Source organism: Nylanderia fulva, unplaced genomic scaffold (genome assembly GCF_048542155.1).
Source record: "Nylanderia fulva isolate GAGA-0341 unplaced genomic scaffold, ASM4854215v1 Scaffold10, whole genome shotgun sequence".
In the NCBI taxonomy this organism is placed as follows: domain Eukaryota; kingdom Metazoa; phylum Arthropoda; class Insecta; order Hymenoptera; family Formicidae; genus Nylanderia; species Nylanderia fulva.
This window is the reverse complement of record NW_028189193.1, coordinates 4,553,397-4,572,021: the sequence shown is the minus strand read 5'-3', so window position 1 is coordinate 4,572,021 and position 18,625 is coordinate 4,553,397. Positions and strand designations below refer to the sequence as shown.

General features: G+C 24.0%; 3 protein-coding genes across 3 annotated transcripts; all 3 read left to right on the top strand.

Annotated features, from left to right (window-relative positions):
• The first annotated feature begins 591 nt into the window (after positions 1-591).
• Positions 592-2,475, top strand: LOC146725247 (uncharacterized). The gene is made up of 6 exons (XM_085483718.1): positions 592-857; positions 1,083-1,238; positions 1,483-1,744; positions 2,010-2,078; positions 2,162-2,251; positions 2,365-2,475. Exons 1-6 carry the CDS (start codon positions 601-603, stop codon positions 2,473-2,475), a joined length of 945 nt encoding a protein of 314 aa, XP_085339844.1. The 5' UTR covers positions 592-600.
• Positions 2,476-6,839: 4,364 nt separating this feature from the next.
• On the top strand, positions 6,840-9,815 carry LOC146725246 (uncharacterized). The gene is made up of 7 exons (XM_085483711.1): positions 6,840-6,953; positions 7,446-7,717; positions 7,949-8,104; positions 8,316-8,580; positions 9,343-9,411; positions 9,509-9,598; positions 9,717-9,815. Exons 1-7 carry the CDS (start codon positions 6,840-6,842, stop codon positions 9,813-9,815), a joined length of 1,065 nt encoding a protein of 354 aa, XP_085339837.1.
• Positions 9,816-15,147: 5,332 nt separating this feature from the next.
• Positions 15,148-18,023, top strand: LOC146725245 (uncharacterized). The gene is made up of 7 exons (XM_085481624.1): positions 15,148-15,261; positions 15,713-15,978; positions 16,180-16,335; positions 16,798-17,062; positions 17,554-17,622; positions 17,710-17,799; positions 17,922-18,023. Exons 1-7 carry the CDS (start codon positions 15,148-15,150, stop codon positions 18,021-18,023), a joined length of 1,062 nt encoding a protein of 353 aa, XP_085337750.1.
• The last annotated feature ends 602 nt before the right edge of the window (positions 18,024-18,625 follow it).

The following is an 18,625-nucleotide window of genomic DNA, read 5'->3' as shown; positions in this document are numbered from 1 at the left end:
GACCACATCGTATATTTACTGGTTTTTTGGTCTTTTTCATAGTAATGACAAATTTGTCTGTGACCATAATATCTGTAATCATCAACATTCGCGAACATAAGGTACATTTTTTCTGAATGTTTTATTATAACATTAATTGTATAATATGTGCAAATATAATATGCGTAATTAACAAACTTACAAAACACGATCATTCCAAATTTGAAAACTATTTTTATTATTAGTTATTCGATAAAATCAAAATTTATTTATTTATATAGTTTAATTACATTTATCAAAGTAAAATTTAATTATATATAAATTACGTAATCGATTTCTTTTATTTAAGTAAAATAAAATATTATGTTTTTAAAATGCAAATGTTTTATTTTCAATTATTGCATTATCAGAAAAACCACAATATTTGATCAATTTTGTATTTTAATTTTATAGATTTAATTATATAGATGTTATACATTAATTAATATAATTTTTGATGAGATTTTTATTATTACTAATTGTTATTATTAAACAATCATATGTACATATATATTTTCATGTGTACTAAAATATGTTTACAAAATTGTAACATTTTGTTATTTTTATTTTTAGAAAATCATTATGTGTATAAAAAATCTTAGTCTCGTAGACGATACGTTGGAACAACTTGGTACACCTAAGGAATATTATAAAATGCGAAATTCGATAAAATGGATACTGATTATATGGTTTATGATGATTTGGATAATTTGGATATGTGATTCTTTATGGGGCATAGAAAGGCTTCAGGACATAAGAATTATAATTGTTCCCGCCATTTTAAATTATCCTTTTCACGTCAATACTCTTATGGATATAACGTTTATGTTTTTTTTAAGGTTTGTAAAATTTATTTTTTATTGTATAAACATTATTATAAAAAACCTGAAGACTTTACTTTATCAATTTTTAACTTTATACATTTATAAAAAATGATATGTTAAAAGAGATACTCCTTCTAAACAATATTCTAAGTAAAGTAAACAAGAAGTAAAGAGATATTTTAATTTGCATAAATAAATAAGCATATCATTCTAATATTTTCTCGTTTTCCTAAATTACAGATCTATTGATATTAGATTCGATAAAATCAACCATCATATTGATCAACTGTCAGAGATGGAAGAATGTGGATTGAAATGCACTTGGAAAAAATCTCTGGTTACTCGCTACTATGTTCAAAATGCTGAAAATCGCAAGCATGTGTTGTGGATTACAATGTAAATTGGTATATGTTAAGATGAAAAGATTAGTGGCAGAGATAAAAGAGTTTAACATAACAGATAATTTTATTAATCTCAAAACGTATAAATATATTGCATTATATATATTTCTGATTCGTATTTAATTTTAATAAATAAACTCTGCACACACAAATATGTATTTGATTCTTAGGAATAAATCAGTGATCATATTTCGGCGTTATACTAGATATGTTTAAGTATTAATATAATACTTTTTTAGGCATCTTCATTGGGAACTTCGCAATATAGCTCGTACTGTAAATGGTTTATTCGGAATACAAATGACCCTGCAAATGATATCATATTTCGTCTTTTTCATTGGTGTATTTTATTATCAATATCACATAGTGTTATGTCTCGCGCAAATTTACAGCAACAGTAAAACGAAAATATTATTTTTAATTCATGTCTATATATGGTGCAGCACATACTTAATAAAATTCATAACATTGAATTATATCTGCGAAAGCATTAGCAGCAAGGTAATTTTTTAGATGATTTATAAACAAAATGTAAAAAAAAACTTATTTACAATATGTATGTTCGTGTTTGGCCTGTTATTTTTTAGAGAAGCATAAGAGTAAAGAATAAAAAAATAATTATTTCAATTTTATTAAATTAAAAATTGAGATATTTTGTTAATAAAAATTGCACATTTATTCATCTACATGTACAATTTTCTAAACTTATATTATTTTATACAAATAAAGATACACAGATCGTAAAACTAACTTTATATTATTTCAGGCGGAGAAGACGAAATACATGATCCACAAATTAACATATCTTGTCTATTTTGTTGAAATGCGTGAAGATGTAAGAATTTCCTGGTTTAAAATCTTCTAATTTTAGTCAGTTTATATTAAAAATTTTTAAATAATATTTACGTTACAATGCAGATTTGCCAGTTTATTTTACAAATATCACTCCGGCCATTAAAAGTGAACGGAATAGGCTTGTTTTACTTTGGCTACAAATTTATTCTTAAGGTCAGTTTTTAATATTAATTTCTATATAGGCATAATATTGTAATTTAAAAGCAATTTAAAAATGTGACAAGAAAATATTAATAATTACAATTATATTTAATATTTATTTTCAGTTTACTGTAGCAATTATTTCTGTGGTGCTTTTTATGGTGCAAATGGATAGCTCTCCCCTATCTCGAATTTTAATTAGTAGGAAAAATAATGAAACATGTTTCGAAACATGAACATGTAATTCTGAAGAGTTCTACGTAGTATCTTTTCAGTTTACTATTATTATATATGTATATTTCTAATTGTTTATTTATTAAAACGTTGGTTGTGTAAATACTTATTGTTAATATTAATTATATTAACATATTAACAAACAAAAACTACAGTAATTTGAAAAATTAAAATAATTGTATATAAACTGTATATAAATTAGAAAATAAAAAACAAAGATATTATGTGAGTAACAATTATTTCATAAATATACATCTATGTTACAGTTTAATATTTTAATGGTGCTAATGCAACGATCTAATTAAAATAGTTTTCATCATGTTGATAAGTGTAACATTAGTACGCCTTACCACCTTCAACTTGACATATAACACAAGATATTGTTAGAGTTTGTGATCATGATCGACACTATTGACAAAGCCATTTATCCTATTCACTTAATTTGTTATTGTCTTGGTTTTACAATTTATAGGCACAGCTTAGATCATATAAGACTTTGTTTGAGCATCATCTATATAGTAACTTTGTGGAGTATTTACGCCTGTGCTTTTTATTATATAATGACATTTTTCGGACCATATCGTATATTTAATGGCTTTTTAATGTTCTTCGCTGTGCTAATAAATCTCTTTGTGACCATGATATATGTAATCAATCATATTCGTCAACATAAGGTACATTTTTTTCTATGTGAATGTTTCATTACAAATTATAAGTTTAATTGTGCGACATGTGCAGTAAAATGAATATCAAGAAAAATTAAATCTCTCCAAAGTTAAATAATTTATTATTAGTTATTTGATAAAAATATTTGGTAATACTTGGTAAAGCTAAATTTAACTAAATATAAATTCAATAATCTATTATCTTTTATGAAAAATATAATTTTATGTTGCTGAAATGCAAGAAATCTCAATTTTAATCATTGAGACATTAAAATAATACCACATTATTATATTTAATTAATAAATTTTCATTTATATATATACATATATATATTATATATATCACATAAATAAATATAATATTTGGTAAATTTATTATTTTCCAACTTATTACTTTGTTATTAATTATGTCGATATACATTTTTATGCATATTAAAAGATGTTTATTGTATTGTATCTTATTTTGTTACTGTAATTTTTAGGGAATCATTAAATGTTTTAAAAAGTTCAGTCTCATAGACGATACGTTGGAACAGCTTGGACAACCTAAAGAATATTGCAAAATGCGAAACTTAATAAAACGGATATTGATTATATGGTTTATGGCGGTTTGCATAACTTGCGGACTTGATTCTTTCTCGTTCATAGTAAGACTTCAGGATACAAGAAGCATAGTTATCCCAGTTGTAATAAATTATACTGTCTATGCCAATACTGTTATGGATATCGCATATATGTTTGTGCTAAGGTTTGTAAAATTTGAAGTAATCTTTTTCCTAATATACATACAATTATTGCAACATTTAAATAATTTATATTTATTAATTATCAAATTCATAAATTTATTAAAATGCTATGTTAAATAGTGAAGTAAACAAGAAGTGATAATATATTTTTAATCTGCGATATAAATAAGCATTTAGCAAGCGTATCATTCTAATGTTTCCTTATTTTCCCTACATTACAGATGTATCAGTACTAGATTAGATAAAATCAACGACTGTGTTAAACAATTATCAAAAACTGATGAATGTAGATTGATATGTACTTGGAAGAAATTTCTCGTTACTCGTAACTATGAACGAAATGCCAAAAATCGCGAGCATGTATTGTGGACTGTAATGTAAATTGATTTATATTAAGATAAAAACATTAACAGAATTGAGGAACTTATTTTATAAAAGACAATTTTATTAATCTGCAAATATATATAAATATATTTCATTTTTTGTATTACAATATACTTTACACAATTTTTCTATTACTTTGTGGCAATTTTACATTTGTTTACCAAAAAAGGTGATACACACACACACTATAAGTATACACATTTAAGTAATTAATTTTTAAAGTTACGTAATGTAAGTAATTTTTACAGTTTTATGACAAAATAATTAATGTATGCTGTAACTCTGCAATATTAATTAACACATCTGACGTTTGACTATATAATATTTAAGTCAAAATAAACAATAGAGAACGTATAGTCCTCAATCAAATCAAATATGTTAATTATAAATTTAATTAAATTTCTGTATCTTAATATATGTAAATATATATAATTAATTATATAAATATTTTTATTAAAATTTTTTAGGCACCTCTATTTGGAACTTCGAAGCATAGTACGCTATATAAATGAGTTTTTCGCAATTCCAATGACGCTACAGATGATGTCATCTTTTGTTCTTTTAATCGGAATTTTATATGTGCAATACAATATGGTGTTATGTTTCAAACAACTTAATGGGAACATTAAAGAAATTAGATTAATATTTATGATTGATATGAGCATATGGTGCATCATATTTTTAACAAAAGTTATAGCACTAAACTATATATGTGAAAGTATTAACTCCAAGGTGAGCTTTTTTATAAAAATTAGAAAATTTACATGTATATACAACTTTAAAAACTTATATTTCTATTTTGAACAAAGGTAAGTAAAATTACTTTATATTATTTCAGATGAAAAGAACCAAGAATATGATTCATAATTTATCAAACTTTGCCTATTTTGTCCAGATACGCGAAGACGTAAGTTATATATCATTAAAATTTTCCAATTTTATATTCTTTATGAAGAATTATTAATAAATTTTTATCACAATGTAGATTTGCCAGTTTGCTTTACAAATATCACTTCGGCTGTTAAATTTCAACGGTATGGGCTTGTTTTACTATGGCAACAAATTTATACTTAAGGTTAGCTTTCAATATTATTCCCAATCCACATGTACAATGTAATTTAAAAATTTTTTATTATAAAATTTTACAACTAAACAAACAGCGACAAATACAATATAATTAAAATTTATTTTCAGTTTATCGTAACAATTATTTCGGTGATGATATTTTTGGTGCAAATGGATAGCTCTCCTCTAACTCGAATTTTTATTCTTAATAGAAATAAAACATGTTAAATGAATAAACAAAAAAAACATGTAATTTTGAAGAGTTCTATACAATATATTTTCAGTTAAATTTATTATTTGATGTCCGTATATTTCTAATTATTACGTTTACAAAACATTAAATGTAATAGAATATTATTAATAATTATATTGAAATTTTTTTAATATTATTATGTAATAATGCAGTGTTATATTTATCAATTTCATTAATTTATATTAATTGGTATATTCATGATATATATATATTTTATAACATTTTTTAACATTTATACATTACATTTTTACTAATTAATCATGCAATATAAGAAAGTTTGTTCTAATAATAATTTTATTAAGAAAAAGAAAGCGTTATTGATTATAATTCCTCAAATTATCTATATTAATATCAATTGAAGCGAAAGAAATATTCCTGCACATATAACAATTAAGTATATTCATTAAAGAAATAAATAACACATGACAATAATACAATAATTCACAAATATATGTATATTATTTTATTATCTTGACGAATAAATAATGTGTTAGCCAAATTAATTCAAACAGATTTTTATATAAGCATTTCTCGAAAAATCAGAAGAAAATAACAATAACGACTACAACAAAATTTCCTATATGTTTCTATTATATCTTGATTTTTCTCTTTCTCTTCAGTTTTATTTCCAAATGTAGTTGCACGACTTAAAAGCTACAGTAATATAAAAAATAAACCAAATATATAAAAAATAATAATATAAAAAATAGCTCAAAATTTTTTAAGATTCTAAAGGTTTATACCATCTTATATAGACTCGCTAGTATTTGTTTTAAATAATTATAATATTGTTTGTAACTGTATGCATTGCTTAAAATTACAGTACAATGATAATATTATACGACTGCATTATATGGATTCATTTTGCAGACATAATATATAAATGACAAACTAGTGTAAAACATGAAAATAATTGCAATGACATTAAGCGACTATTTCAAGAATATACATTTAGGTTAATATTCAATAATTTAGTGGAGCTAATGCAACGATCTAATTAAATTAGATCTCATTATATTGATTAATGTAACGGTATAGTACGCCTTATCACATTCGATTTGGAATAACGTAGGAGACTGTTAGAGTTTGCAATCATGATCGACACTGTAGAAAAAGCTTTTTATCCTTTTCACTTAGTTAGTTCTTGCCTTGGTTTTTCAATTTATAGGAATAGCTTGGGTCAAACAAGACCTTGCTTGAACATCTTCTATATACTAACTGTATGGAGTATTTATGCCTGTGCTTTTTATTATATGGTGACTTTCTTTCCGTATAATGTGTTTCGTGGCTTTTTGATGTTTTTCACTGTGATGACAAATTTCTTTGTGACCATAACATATGTAATCAATAATATTCGTCAACATAAGGTATATTTTTTTTATGTAAATGTTTCATTATAATGTTAATTATGTGACATATGTAGTAAAATGAATATAGAGAGAAATTGAATTTTACAGATTTAAATAATTTATTATTCGTTATTTGATAAAAAACATTTTGGTATACCTGTTATATAAAGCTAAATTTAAGTAAATATTAATTTATTAATCTATTTTTTAATGAAAAATATAATTTTATGTTACTAAAATATAAGAAGTCTTACTTTTAATCATTGGATCATTAAAAAACTAATTAAATAAAATATTATTTTATTTATTTAATAATTTCGATTTATTTATATTTTGTCTACATTACTTAAATATTATTATGTAAATATAATAATTGATAAAATTATTATTTTACAAATTATTACTTTATTATTAAACATATGTCGATAGATACATATAATATATTTTCGTGCATACCAAAAAATAAAGTGTTTATTGCATTGTATTTTTTGTTGTTACTTTAATTTTTAGAAAATTATTAAGTGTATGAAAAATCTCGATCTCATAAACGATACGTTGGAACAGCTTGGAACACCTAAGGAATATTATAAAATGCGAAATTTAATAATATGGATATTGATTATATGGTATATGGCGATTTGCATAACATTCACACTTGATTTTTTCTCGTATACATTAAGGCATCAGGAGATAAGAGGCATATATATATTTATGCCAGTTGTAAGAAATTATATTATCTTTGCCAATACTTTTATGGATATAGTATTTATGTTTTGGTTAAGGTTCGTAAAATTTGTTGTACATTTTTTCCTAAATTATGTAATCGTTACAACATTAAAATAATTTATCTTTATCAATTTTTAAGTTTATAAATTTATTAAAATGATATGTTAAAAAGTGAAGTAAACCAGAAATAATAATAAATTTTTATTTTGCAACATAAGTAAGTAGGTATTTAATAAACGTCATTAAAAATATCATTCTAATGTTTTCTTATTTTCTCTACATTACAGATACATTGGTACCAGATTCGATAAAATCAACGGCCATATTAAGCAATTATCAAAGACTGATGAATGTGGATTGAGATGTACTTGGAGCAAATCTCTTGATACCCACTACTATGTACGAAATCCTAAAAATCGCGAGCATGTGTTGTGGACTGCAATGTAAATTGATATATATATTTAGATGAAAATATTAACAGAATTGAGGGACTTATTTTATCAAAGACAATTTTATTATATATCTTAATTATATATATATAAATATGTATATATAATTAAAATATATTAATTTTTAATTTTATAAATATATTTATTAATATATTAATAATATATTAATTTCTATTTTTATAAATATTTTCTAAAACTTTTTTAGGCACCTCCATTTGAAACTTTGCCGCATTGCACGCCAAATAAATGAGTTTTTTGGAATTCAGATGACGCTACAGATGATATTCTCTTTTGTTAATTTAATTGCATTGTTTTATTTTCAATACAACATGATGTTATGTTTCAAACAAAGTTTTGGCAGCACTGGAAGAATTAAATTACTATATTTCATTGATATAAACATATGGTGCAGCATATTATTAATAAAAATTATAGCAATAAACTATATATGTGAAAGCATTAACACTAAGGTGAGCTATTAAATCATTTTTAGATAGATTGTAAGACAAAATTATCTATACAATATGTTATGTATGTGTGTGTTTGCATGTGTAATTGATTCGATTGGTTCGACCTGTTGCGTGATTGGCCTGATATGATATTCAATATTCAAATATCGTAATTTCAAAATTATATATATATATATATATATATATATGTGTGTGTGTATACATATATTTTAGTACTTGAATTAAGGGAAAAGTTAGAAAGTAAATTTTTTTCTGTATTTTAATAAGAAATCTCCACTTGATTCCTCTCGACCAATAGAGCCAAACGCGATGTTATTGCGACAATTATGAAGGAAAGAACATTTTGGAAAGGAATTTGAATCCTATGGTTGGGATCTCAGAAATTCCCCCTGTTCCTTCTCTTAACATCCCCTGTAAAGAATTTCTTTACAGGGGATGTTAAGAGAAGGAACAGGGGGAATTTCTGAGATCCCAACCATAGGATTTAAATTCCTTTCCAAAATGTTCTTTCCTTCATAATTGTCGCAATAACATCGCGTTTGGCTCTATTGGTCGAGAGGAATCAAGTGGAGATTGTGGCTTTAAAAATTAAAAGAGCTGACTAAATAAGTATTCGCATTATTAATAAGAAATATTAGTTTTTTTTATAAATATTACAAATTTATTTATATGCATATACAACTTTTCAAATTTACATATTTACTCTAAATAATGATAAAATTGTCACAGTAGTATCATAAAATTAACTTTATTTTGTTTCAGATAAAAAAAACCATAAATATAATTTATAATTTGGCAAATCTTGTCTATTTTGTCCAGATACGCGAAGATGTAAGCTAAATCTAATTAAAATCTTCCAATTTTAGATAGTAAATGATAAATTATTATTTATTAAGAATTGTTAAATAATTTTTATGTTACAATGCAGATTTGCCAGTTTGTTTTACAAATATCATTTCGGCCGTTAAATTTCAACGGTATGGGCTTGTTTTATCTTGGCTACAAATTTCTTCGTAAGGTTAGCTTTTAATATTATTCGCATCCTATTAGATACAATATAATTTAATAATTTTTAGTTATAAAGTTTGGCACATAAACATTAAACAGCGATAATTATATTTAATATTAATTTTCAGTTCATCGTAACAATTATTTCTATAATGATATTTTTGGTGCAAATGGATAGTTCTCCCTTATCTCGAATTTTAATTATTAATAAAAATGGAATATGTTAAATGAATAAATGAAAAAAACATGTAATTTTGAAGAGTTCTGTACAATATATTTTCAGTTTATTATTTGATATCCGTATATTTCTACTTATTAAGTTGATAAAACAATTGTATATATATATATAATATACATCATTTCATTTAATCTAACCGAATATAATTACGCACGCAAAAGTTATATTATTCTTCGTAAGTTATATTATTCTTTGATAATAAAATTTCAATAAATTGCGACGCATGTATGCAAAAATTATTATTGTAATCAATGCATAAAAATATATCAATTAATTATGCAACGCATAGAAATTCAATATTTAAATCTTTAAGAGAAAATACAATCAAAGAAATGAAATTTTGTACAAGAATATTTTATAATCAAATATCTACGCTTTCATTAGACTCACGTGAGACTACATCCCACACATCCATCACGCTGCGCGGCTTGCGCGAAACTGATTCTCGTGCGAGGTATCGCGAGCGCGTAGCCGAAGTCACGTGACCAGAAGACACTCTGGTCATGTGACCATCGGTTCCGCGCTAGCAATACCTCATCCGAGAATTAGTTTCGCGCGAGCCGCGCAGCGTGATAGATTTATGGAGTATATTAAATTTGATGGAAAAGATAGAAAGAGAGAGAGTTGTTTTCATCGGGCCCGACTCATTATTGACTTTATAAATCACATAATTAATAAATATATTTCTATGCATGCATTGCATTATACATTCGTTTAAATTTTTAAAGTTTTATCATAGAATAATATAACTTATTTGCTTCGCACACGTAATTATATTCGATTAAACTAAATAAAATGAGAAAAAAATATATAAAGAGATACAAAATAGTTCTCAAACAATACAATAGAAATTCGGCAAATTAAAATTATGTACCTAATAGAAATTCGACAAATTATAAATTTATGTACATAATAAAAATTCGGCCAATTAAATATATGGTCTTATTTATAGCATCCAACAATTGTCATCGTAAAAATTAACAATTTGAAAGTTGTAAAATAAATAATAGAAATAATATCAAAGGCGCGCGCGAAAACGTTTGCGTAGCCAAGTCAATATAAAAATCAATTCATGCGAGAGAAATATATACCTATCATGATTAGGTAAATTCATAAAAAAAATAAATAATGCACGACAATAATACAATAATTCAAATATATGTATATTATTTTATAATCTTAATCAATAAATACTGCAAGTTAGCAAAATAAATTTGAACGAATTTGCTATATAAGCATTTCTTAAAAAATCAGAAGGAAATAACTATAATGATAACTCATAAAAATTTTTATATTTGGTTTCTTTATATTTCGATTTCTCTCTTTATCTTCTTTTTCACGTGTAGTTGCTCGACTTAAAGCTACAGTAATTTGAAAAATAGATCAAATATCGCCCAAAATTTTTTAAGATTCTAAAGCTTTATACCATTTTATTTAGACTTACTAGTATTTGTTGTTAGTATAATATCGTTTGTAATCGCATTGCTTAAAAATTACAGTACATTAATGATAAAACAAGTATAGAAAAATTGAAATTAAATACTGAGACATTGTACGATTATTTCAAAAATGTGCATCGCACATATGCGTTACTGTTTAATATTTTAATTGTGCTAATGCAACGAGCTAATTAAATTATGTTGATTAATGTAACGTTAGTACGCCTTACCACATTCAATTTGGAATAACATAGGAGTTTGTTAGAGTTTGCGATCATGGTCGACACTATATACGAAGCTTTTTATCCTTTTTATTTAGTTAGGTGTTTTCTTGGTTGTTCAATTTATAGGCATAACTTGGACAATAGAAAAACTTGTTTGGGCATCTTCTATATATTAACTGTGTGGAGTATTTACGTCTGTGGTTTTTATTATATAACGAATCTCGTTGGACCGAATCGTATATTGAACGTCTTTTGGATGTATTTCGCAGTGACAACAAATATCTTTATGACCATAATATCTGTAGTCATTAATATTTGTAAAAATAAGGTACATTTTTTCTCTGTGAATGTTTCATTAACGTTAATTGTGCGACATGTGCAGTAAAACGAATATCGAAAAATAGAATCTCTCCAAATAAAAATTATTTATTATTAGTTATATTTGATAAAATTATTTAGTTATATTTGTTAAAGTTAAATATATTTAAATATAAATTTAATAACCTGTTTTTTACTTTTTATGTAAATTTTCTAAAATGCAAGAAGTCTTACTTTTAATCATTGGATCATTAAAAAAGTATCTTATTATTATATTTAATTTATAAATTTTGATTTATATTCAATTTGTTTATATCTCATAAATTAATATTTGATGAAATTATTATTTTACAAATTATTAATTTATTATTAGACATATGTCGATATACATATATTTTCGTGCATACCAAAAAGGTGTTTATTGCATTATATTTTTTGTGCATACTGTAATTTTTAGAAAATCATTAAGTGTATGAAAAATCTCAGTCTTATAAACGACACGTTGGAACAGCTTGGAACACCTAAGGAATATTGTAAAATGCGAAATTTAATAAAACGGATAGTGATTATATGGTTTATGGCGGTTTGCATAACATGCGCACTTGATTCTTTATTGCAAATAGTAAAGCATCAGAAGATAAGAAGTATAATTATCCCAGTTGTAATAAATTATACTTTCTATATTAATATTTTAATGGATATAATATATGTGTTTTGGTTAAGGTTTGTAAAATTTGTGGTAAATTCTTTCCTAAATTATACAATCGTTGCAACGTTTCAATAATTTATCTTTATCAATTTTCAAATGATTAAATTGCTAAGTTCAAAAACGAAGTAAGCAAGAAGTAATAATATATTTTTAATCTGCGACATAAGTAAATATTTAATGAACTATCATTCTGATATCTCCTTATTTCTCTAAATTACAGATACATCGGTACCAGATTCGATAAAATCAACGGCTATATTTTACAATTATCAAAGACTGAAGAATGCGGATTGAGATGTACTTGGAGGAAATCTCTTGTTACTCGCTACAATGTACAAAATGCTAAAAATTGCGAGCATGTGTTGTGGACTGCAATGTAAATTGATTTATATTAAGATAAAAACATTAATAGAATTGAGGAACTTATTTTATAAAAGACAATTTTATTAATCTAAAAATATATAAATATCTTGCATTTTATTGTATTATAATATTCATTACACAATTTTTCTTTATTACTTTGTGACAATTTTGCATTTGTTTAACAAGAAAGCTGTTACTTTATACATTTCAATAATAAATTTCTGAAATTACGTAATGTATAATTTTTACAATTTTATGACCAAATACTTAATATGTTGTAACTTTATAATATCATTTAACACATCTAATTTCTAACTGTATTAGATTTTAATCAAAAGACTAAATAGACATTGCACGCATATAGTCCTGAATCAAATCGAATATGTTAATGATAAATTTAATTAAATTTTTGTATCTTAACATATATAAATATATATAATTAATTACCTAACTATATAAATTTATTAAAACTTTTCAGGCACCTCCATTTGGAACTTTGCCGCATAGCACGCTATATAAATGAGTTTTCTGGAAATCAAATGACACTGCAGATGATGTCATCTTGTATTTGTTTAATCGGAATATTTTATACTCAATACGACATGTTTTTATGTTTCAAACAACGTGATGAGAACGTTGAAGGAATGACATTAATATTTTTTATTCAGATGAACATATGGTGCAGCATAGTTTTAACAAGAGTCATAGTAGTAAACCATATATGTGAAAGTATTAGCTCCAAGGTGAGCTTTTGGGTGATTTTGGGTTAGATTTTAAGGCAAAATTATATATGCATTTATATTTATATATTTCAATAAAAGTACTGGAATTAAAAGAAAAATAAGAAAGAAAATATTCTTCTGTATTTTAATAAAAATGTTACTTTTTTTTATAAAAATTATAAAGTTATTTACAGGAATCTACAACTTTCGAAACTTATATCTTTATTCTGAATAAAGATAGATGATTGTGTCAGTATCATAAAATTAACTTTATTCTATTTCAGATGGAAAAAACCAAAAATATGATCCATAATTTGGCAAATCTTGTCTATTCTGTCCAGATACGCGAAAATGTAAGCTACATCTCATGAAAATCTTCCAATTTTATATAGATATTATCCTTTATTAAGAGTTGTTAAATTATTTTTATTATAATGCAGATTTGCCAATTTGTTTTGCAAATATCACTTCGGCCATTAAATTTCAACGGTATAGGCTTGTTGCACTTTGGGAACAAATTTATTCTTAAGGTTAGCTTTTAGTATTATTCGCATCCTATCAAAGCAATTTAATAATTTTTGCAATGCAATTTAATAATTTTTGATTATGAAATAAACATTAAACAGCGATTATTACCTATATTTAATAATAATTTTCAGTTCCTCATAACAATTATTTCTACGATGTTATTTTTGGTGCAAATGGATAATTCTCCTCTATCTCGAATTTTAATGATTAATAGAAATAATGGAACATGTAATATTTAATAAATTAATAAAAAACATTTAATTTTGAAGAGTTCTATGCATTATTTTTTCAGTTTATTATTTGATATCTGTATATTTCTATTTATTAAGTTAATAAAACTTTGGTTGTAAACAATTATTGTAAATAATAATTATATCATAACAAATTTTAATAATTATATTGAAATTACCTAATTATTATCATATATTGATGCAGTTTTATATTTATTAATTTCAGTAATTTATGTTATTTGTTATATATGAGGTATATCTTTTATAACATTTCCCAATATTTATAAATTACATTTTTTTCATTAATCATGTAATATAAAAAAATTCGTTCTAATAAAAATTGTACTCCAAAAAATGAATCCGTTATTTATTATGAAGAATTAAAATTTTCTATTTTAAAATCAATACGACCAAAAGAAATATTCATGTATACATGAAAATAATTACATTATACGAGTAACGATTATTTCAAGAATATACATCTGTATTACTGTTTAATATTTTAATGGTGCTATTCATACAACGATCTAATTAAATTCGATCCCATTATGTTGATAAGTGTAACGTTAGTGCACCTTACTACCTTTAACTTCTTATAACATAAGAGATTGTTAAAGTTTGCGATCATGATCGACACTATAGAAAAAGCTTTTCATCCTTTTCATTTAGTTAGTTGTTGTCTTGGTTTAACAATTTATCAACAGAATTTGGTTCAAATAAGACTTAGCTTGAGCATCTTCTATATACTAACTGTGTGGAGCATTTACGCCTGTGTTTTTTATTATATAATGACTCTCTTTAAACCGAATCATTTATTTAATAACTTTTTGATGTTCTTCGCTGTGATGACAAATATTTGTGTGACCGTAATATCTGTAATCATTAATATTCGTGAACATAAGGTAAATTTTTTTCTATATTAATGTTTCATTATAACGTTAATTTTGCGACATGTACAGTAAAACAAATATCAAAAAATCGATGCTCTTCAAATTTAAATTGTTTCATATTAGTTATTTGATAAATAATATTTAGTTTTATTTGTTAAAACTAAATTTAACTAAATATAAATTTAATAATCTATTTTTTCTTTTTATGTAAAATATAATTTTATGTTACTAAAATGTAAAATATCTTATTTTTAATCATTAGGTCATTAAAAAATACCACATTTTATTTAATTAATAATTTTAATACATATATATTTTGTCTACATCACATAAATTATTATAATATTTGATGAAATTATTATTTTACAAATCATTACTTTGTTATTTAACAATGTCGATATATTTTCATGCATACCACAAGAGATGTTTATTGTATTGTATTTTTTGTTACTGTAATTTTTAGGAAATCATTAAGTGGTTCAAGAATCTCGGTCTCATAGATGATACGTTGGAACAGCTTGGACAACCGAAAGAATATGGCAAAACGCGAAACCTCATAAAACGGATATTAATTATATGGTTTACGGCGGTTTGCATAACATACGCATTTGATTGTTTCATGTATACAGGAAGATTTCCTGAATCCAGAAACATAGCTATAATAATTATAGTAAATTATACTATCTATACCAATACTTTCATGGATATAGTATATATATTTTGGTTGAGGTTTGTGAAAGTTGTAAATTTCTTTTTAAATTATACAATCGTCGTAACATTTTAATAATTTATCTTTGTCAATTTTCAAATTAATAAATATATTAAAATGCTATATTAAAAAGTGAAGTAAACAAGAAGTGATAATATATTTTTAACCTGCAATATATTTATATATTTATTCTAATGCTTCATTATTTTTTTAAATTACAGATACATCGGTACCAGATTCGATAAAATCAACGGCTTTATTATGCAATTATCACAGACTGAAGACTGTGGATTGAGATGTGCTTGGAAAAAATCTCATGTTATTCGCTACTATGTACGAAATGCTAAAAATCGCAACCATGTATTTTGGACTGCAATGTAAATTGATATATTCAGATAAAAACTGAATTGAGAGATTTATTTGATAAAAATCAATTTTATTATTCACAAAATATATAAATGTATTGCATTTTATTGTATTACAATAGTCGTTACACAATTTTTTCCATTACTTTGTGGCAATTTTTTCTATATACCAAAAAAATCTGTTACTTTATACATTTAAATAATAAATTTCTAAAGTAATGTAATGTAAGTATAAATACGTTTCACAATTTTATGACAAAATACTTAATATATGCTGTATCTCTACAATATTAATTAACACTGATTTCTGACTATATTATATTTAAGTAAAATAAATAGAAATTACTCGTATATATTGTCCTGAATCAAAACGTTAATGATAAATTTAATTAAATTTCTATATTTTAATATATATATATATATATATATATATATATAATTATCTAAACATATTTATTTATTAACATTTTTTAGGCACCTCCATTTGGAACTTTGTCGCATAGCACGCCATATAAATGAGTTTTTCGGAATGCAAATGACGCTACAGATGATATCCTCTTTTATTATTTTAATCGGAATATTTTACATCCAATACCAGTTGGTGTTATGTTTCAAACGACTTTATGGAAACTTTGGAGGAATTGAAATAATAGGTTTGATTCACATGAACTTATGGAGCAGCATATTTTTAACAAAAGTCATAGCAGTAAACTATATATGTGAAAGTATTAACTCCAAGGTGAGCTTTTGGATGATTTTTTACATTGTAAGACAAATTTATCTATTCAATATGTTGTGTGTGTACGTTGCGTGTGCGTGCGTGCGCAAATGAGTCTTGTGTAAAATATAATTTTATATTACTAAAATGTAAAATATCTTACTTTTAATCATTAGGTCATTAAAAAATACCACATTTTATTTAATTAATAATTTTAATTCATATATATTTTATCTACATCACATAAATTGACCTGTTGCGTGATTGGCCTGATATAATATTCAATACTTATATTACGTAATTTTTTAATTATGTATATATTTTAATAAAAGTACTTAAATTAAAAGAGAAGTAAGTGAGAAAATTTTCATCTGTATTTTAAGAGAAAATTTTAGTCTTTTTTATATTACAAATTTATATCCATAAATATACAACTTTCGAAACTTATATCTTTATTCTCAATAAAGATACAATTGTCACAGTATCATAAAATTAATTTTATTCTATTTCAGATGGAAAAAACCAAGGATATGATTCATAATTTGACAAATCTTGTCTATTTTGTCCAGATACGCGAAGATGTAAGCATAATCTCATTAACATCTTCCAATTTTACATATTACATCCTTTATTATGAATTTTTAAATAATTTTTATGTTACAATGTAGATTTGCCAGTTTGTTTTGCAAATATCACTTCGACCGTTTAATTTCAACGGTATGGGTCTGTTTTACTTTGGTTACAAATTTATTCGTAAGGTTAGATTTTAATATTATTATCGCATTATCCTATTAGATACATCGTAATTTAATAATTTTTATTATGAAATTTGACAAATAAACATTAAACAGCGATATTTATATTTAATATTTATTTCCAGTTCATCGTAACAATTATTTCTATGATGATTTTTTTGGTGCAAATGGATAATTCTCCCTTATCTCGAATTTTAATGACTGATACAAATAATGGTACATGTTAAAATGAATGAATAAAAAAACATATAATTTTGAAGAATTCTATGCATTTTTTCAGTTTATTATTTGATATCCGTATATTTCTAATTATTAAGTTGATAAAACATTGCTTGTTAAACAATTATTGTTAATAATTGTTAATAATTGTCAATATTATTATGTAATAATGCAGTGTTATATTTATCAATTTCATTAATTTATATTATTTAATATTTGTGATATATGTATATATATGTTTTATAACATTATGCAACTTTTATAAATTACACTATACAATCATGCAATATAAGAAAATTCGTTCTAAAAATAATTTTACTTAAAAAAATAAGGGCGTTATTTATTATGAAGATCTCAAATTTTCTATATAAAAATCAATTCATGTGAAAGAAATATATACTTGTACAGTTAAGTAAATTCATGAAAAAAATAATGCGTGACTATAATACAATAATTCAAATATATGTATATTATTTTATAATCTTAATGAATAAATACTGCAAGTTAGCAAAATAAATTTGAACAAATTTGCTATATAAGCATTCTTAAAAAATCAGAAAGAAATAACTATGATAATTCATACAAATTTTTATATTTGCTTTCTTTATAT

Coding starts and splice junctions, on each gene's coding strand:
- LOC146725245 (XM_085481624.1), top strand. CDS start 15,148: ATGACTCTCTTTAAACCGAATCATTTATTTAATAACTTTTTGATGTTC. Junction 16,336..16,797: donor CATGTATTTTGGACTGCAAT/GTAAATTGATAT, acceptor AACATTTTTTAG/GCACCTCCATTTGGAACTTT. Junction 17,623..17,709: donor TTGTCCAGATACGCGAAGAT/GTAAGCATAATC, acceptor GTTACAATGTAG/ATTTGCCAGTTTGTTTTGCA.
- LOC146725247 (XM_085483718.1), top strand. CDS start 601: ATGTGTATAAAAAATCTTAGTCTCGTAGACGATACGTTGGAACAACTT. Junction 1,239..1,482: donor CATGTGTTGTGGATTACAAT/GTAAATTGGTAT, acceptor ATACTTTTTTAG/GCATCTTCATTGGGAACTTC. Junction 2,252..2,364: donor GCTACAAATTTATTCTTAAG/GTCAGTTTTTAA, acceptor ATTTATTTTCAG/TTTACTGTAGCAATTATTTC.
- LOC146725246 (XM_085483711.1), top strand. CDS start 6,840: ATGGTGACTTTCTTTCCGTATAATGTGTTTCGTGGCTTTTTGATGTTT. Junction 6,954..7,445: donor ATAATATTCGTCAACATAAG/GTATATTTTTTT, acceptor TTTAATTTTTAG/AAAATTATTAAGTGTATGAA. Junction 8,581..9,342: donor GTGAAAGCATTAACACTAAG/GTGAGCTATTAA, acceptor ATTTTGTTTCAG/ATAAAAAAAACCATAAATAT.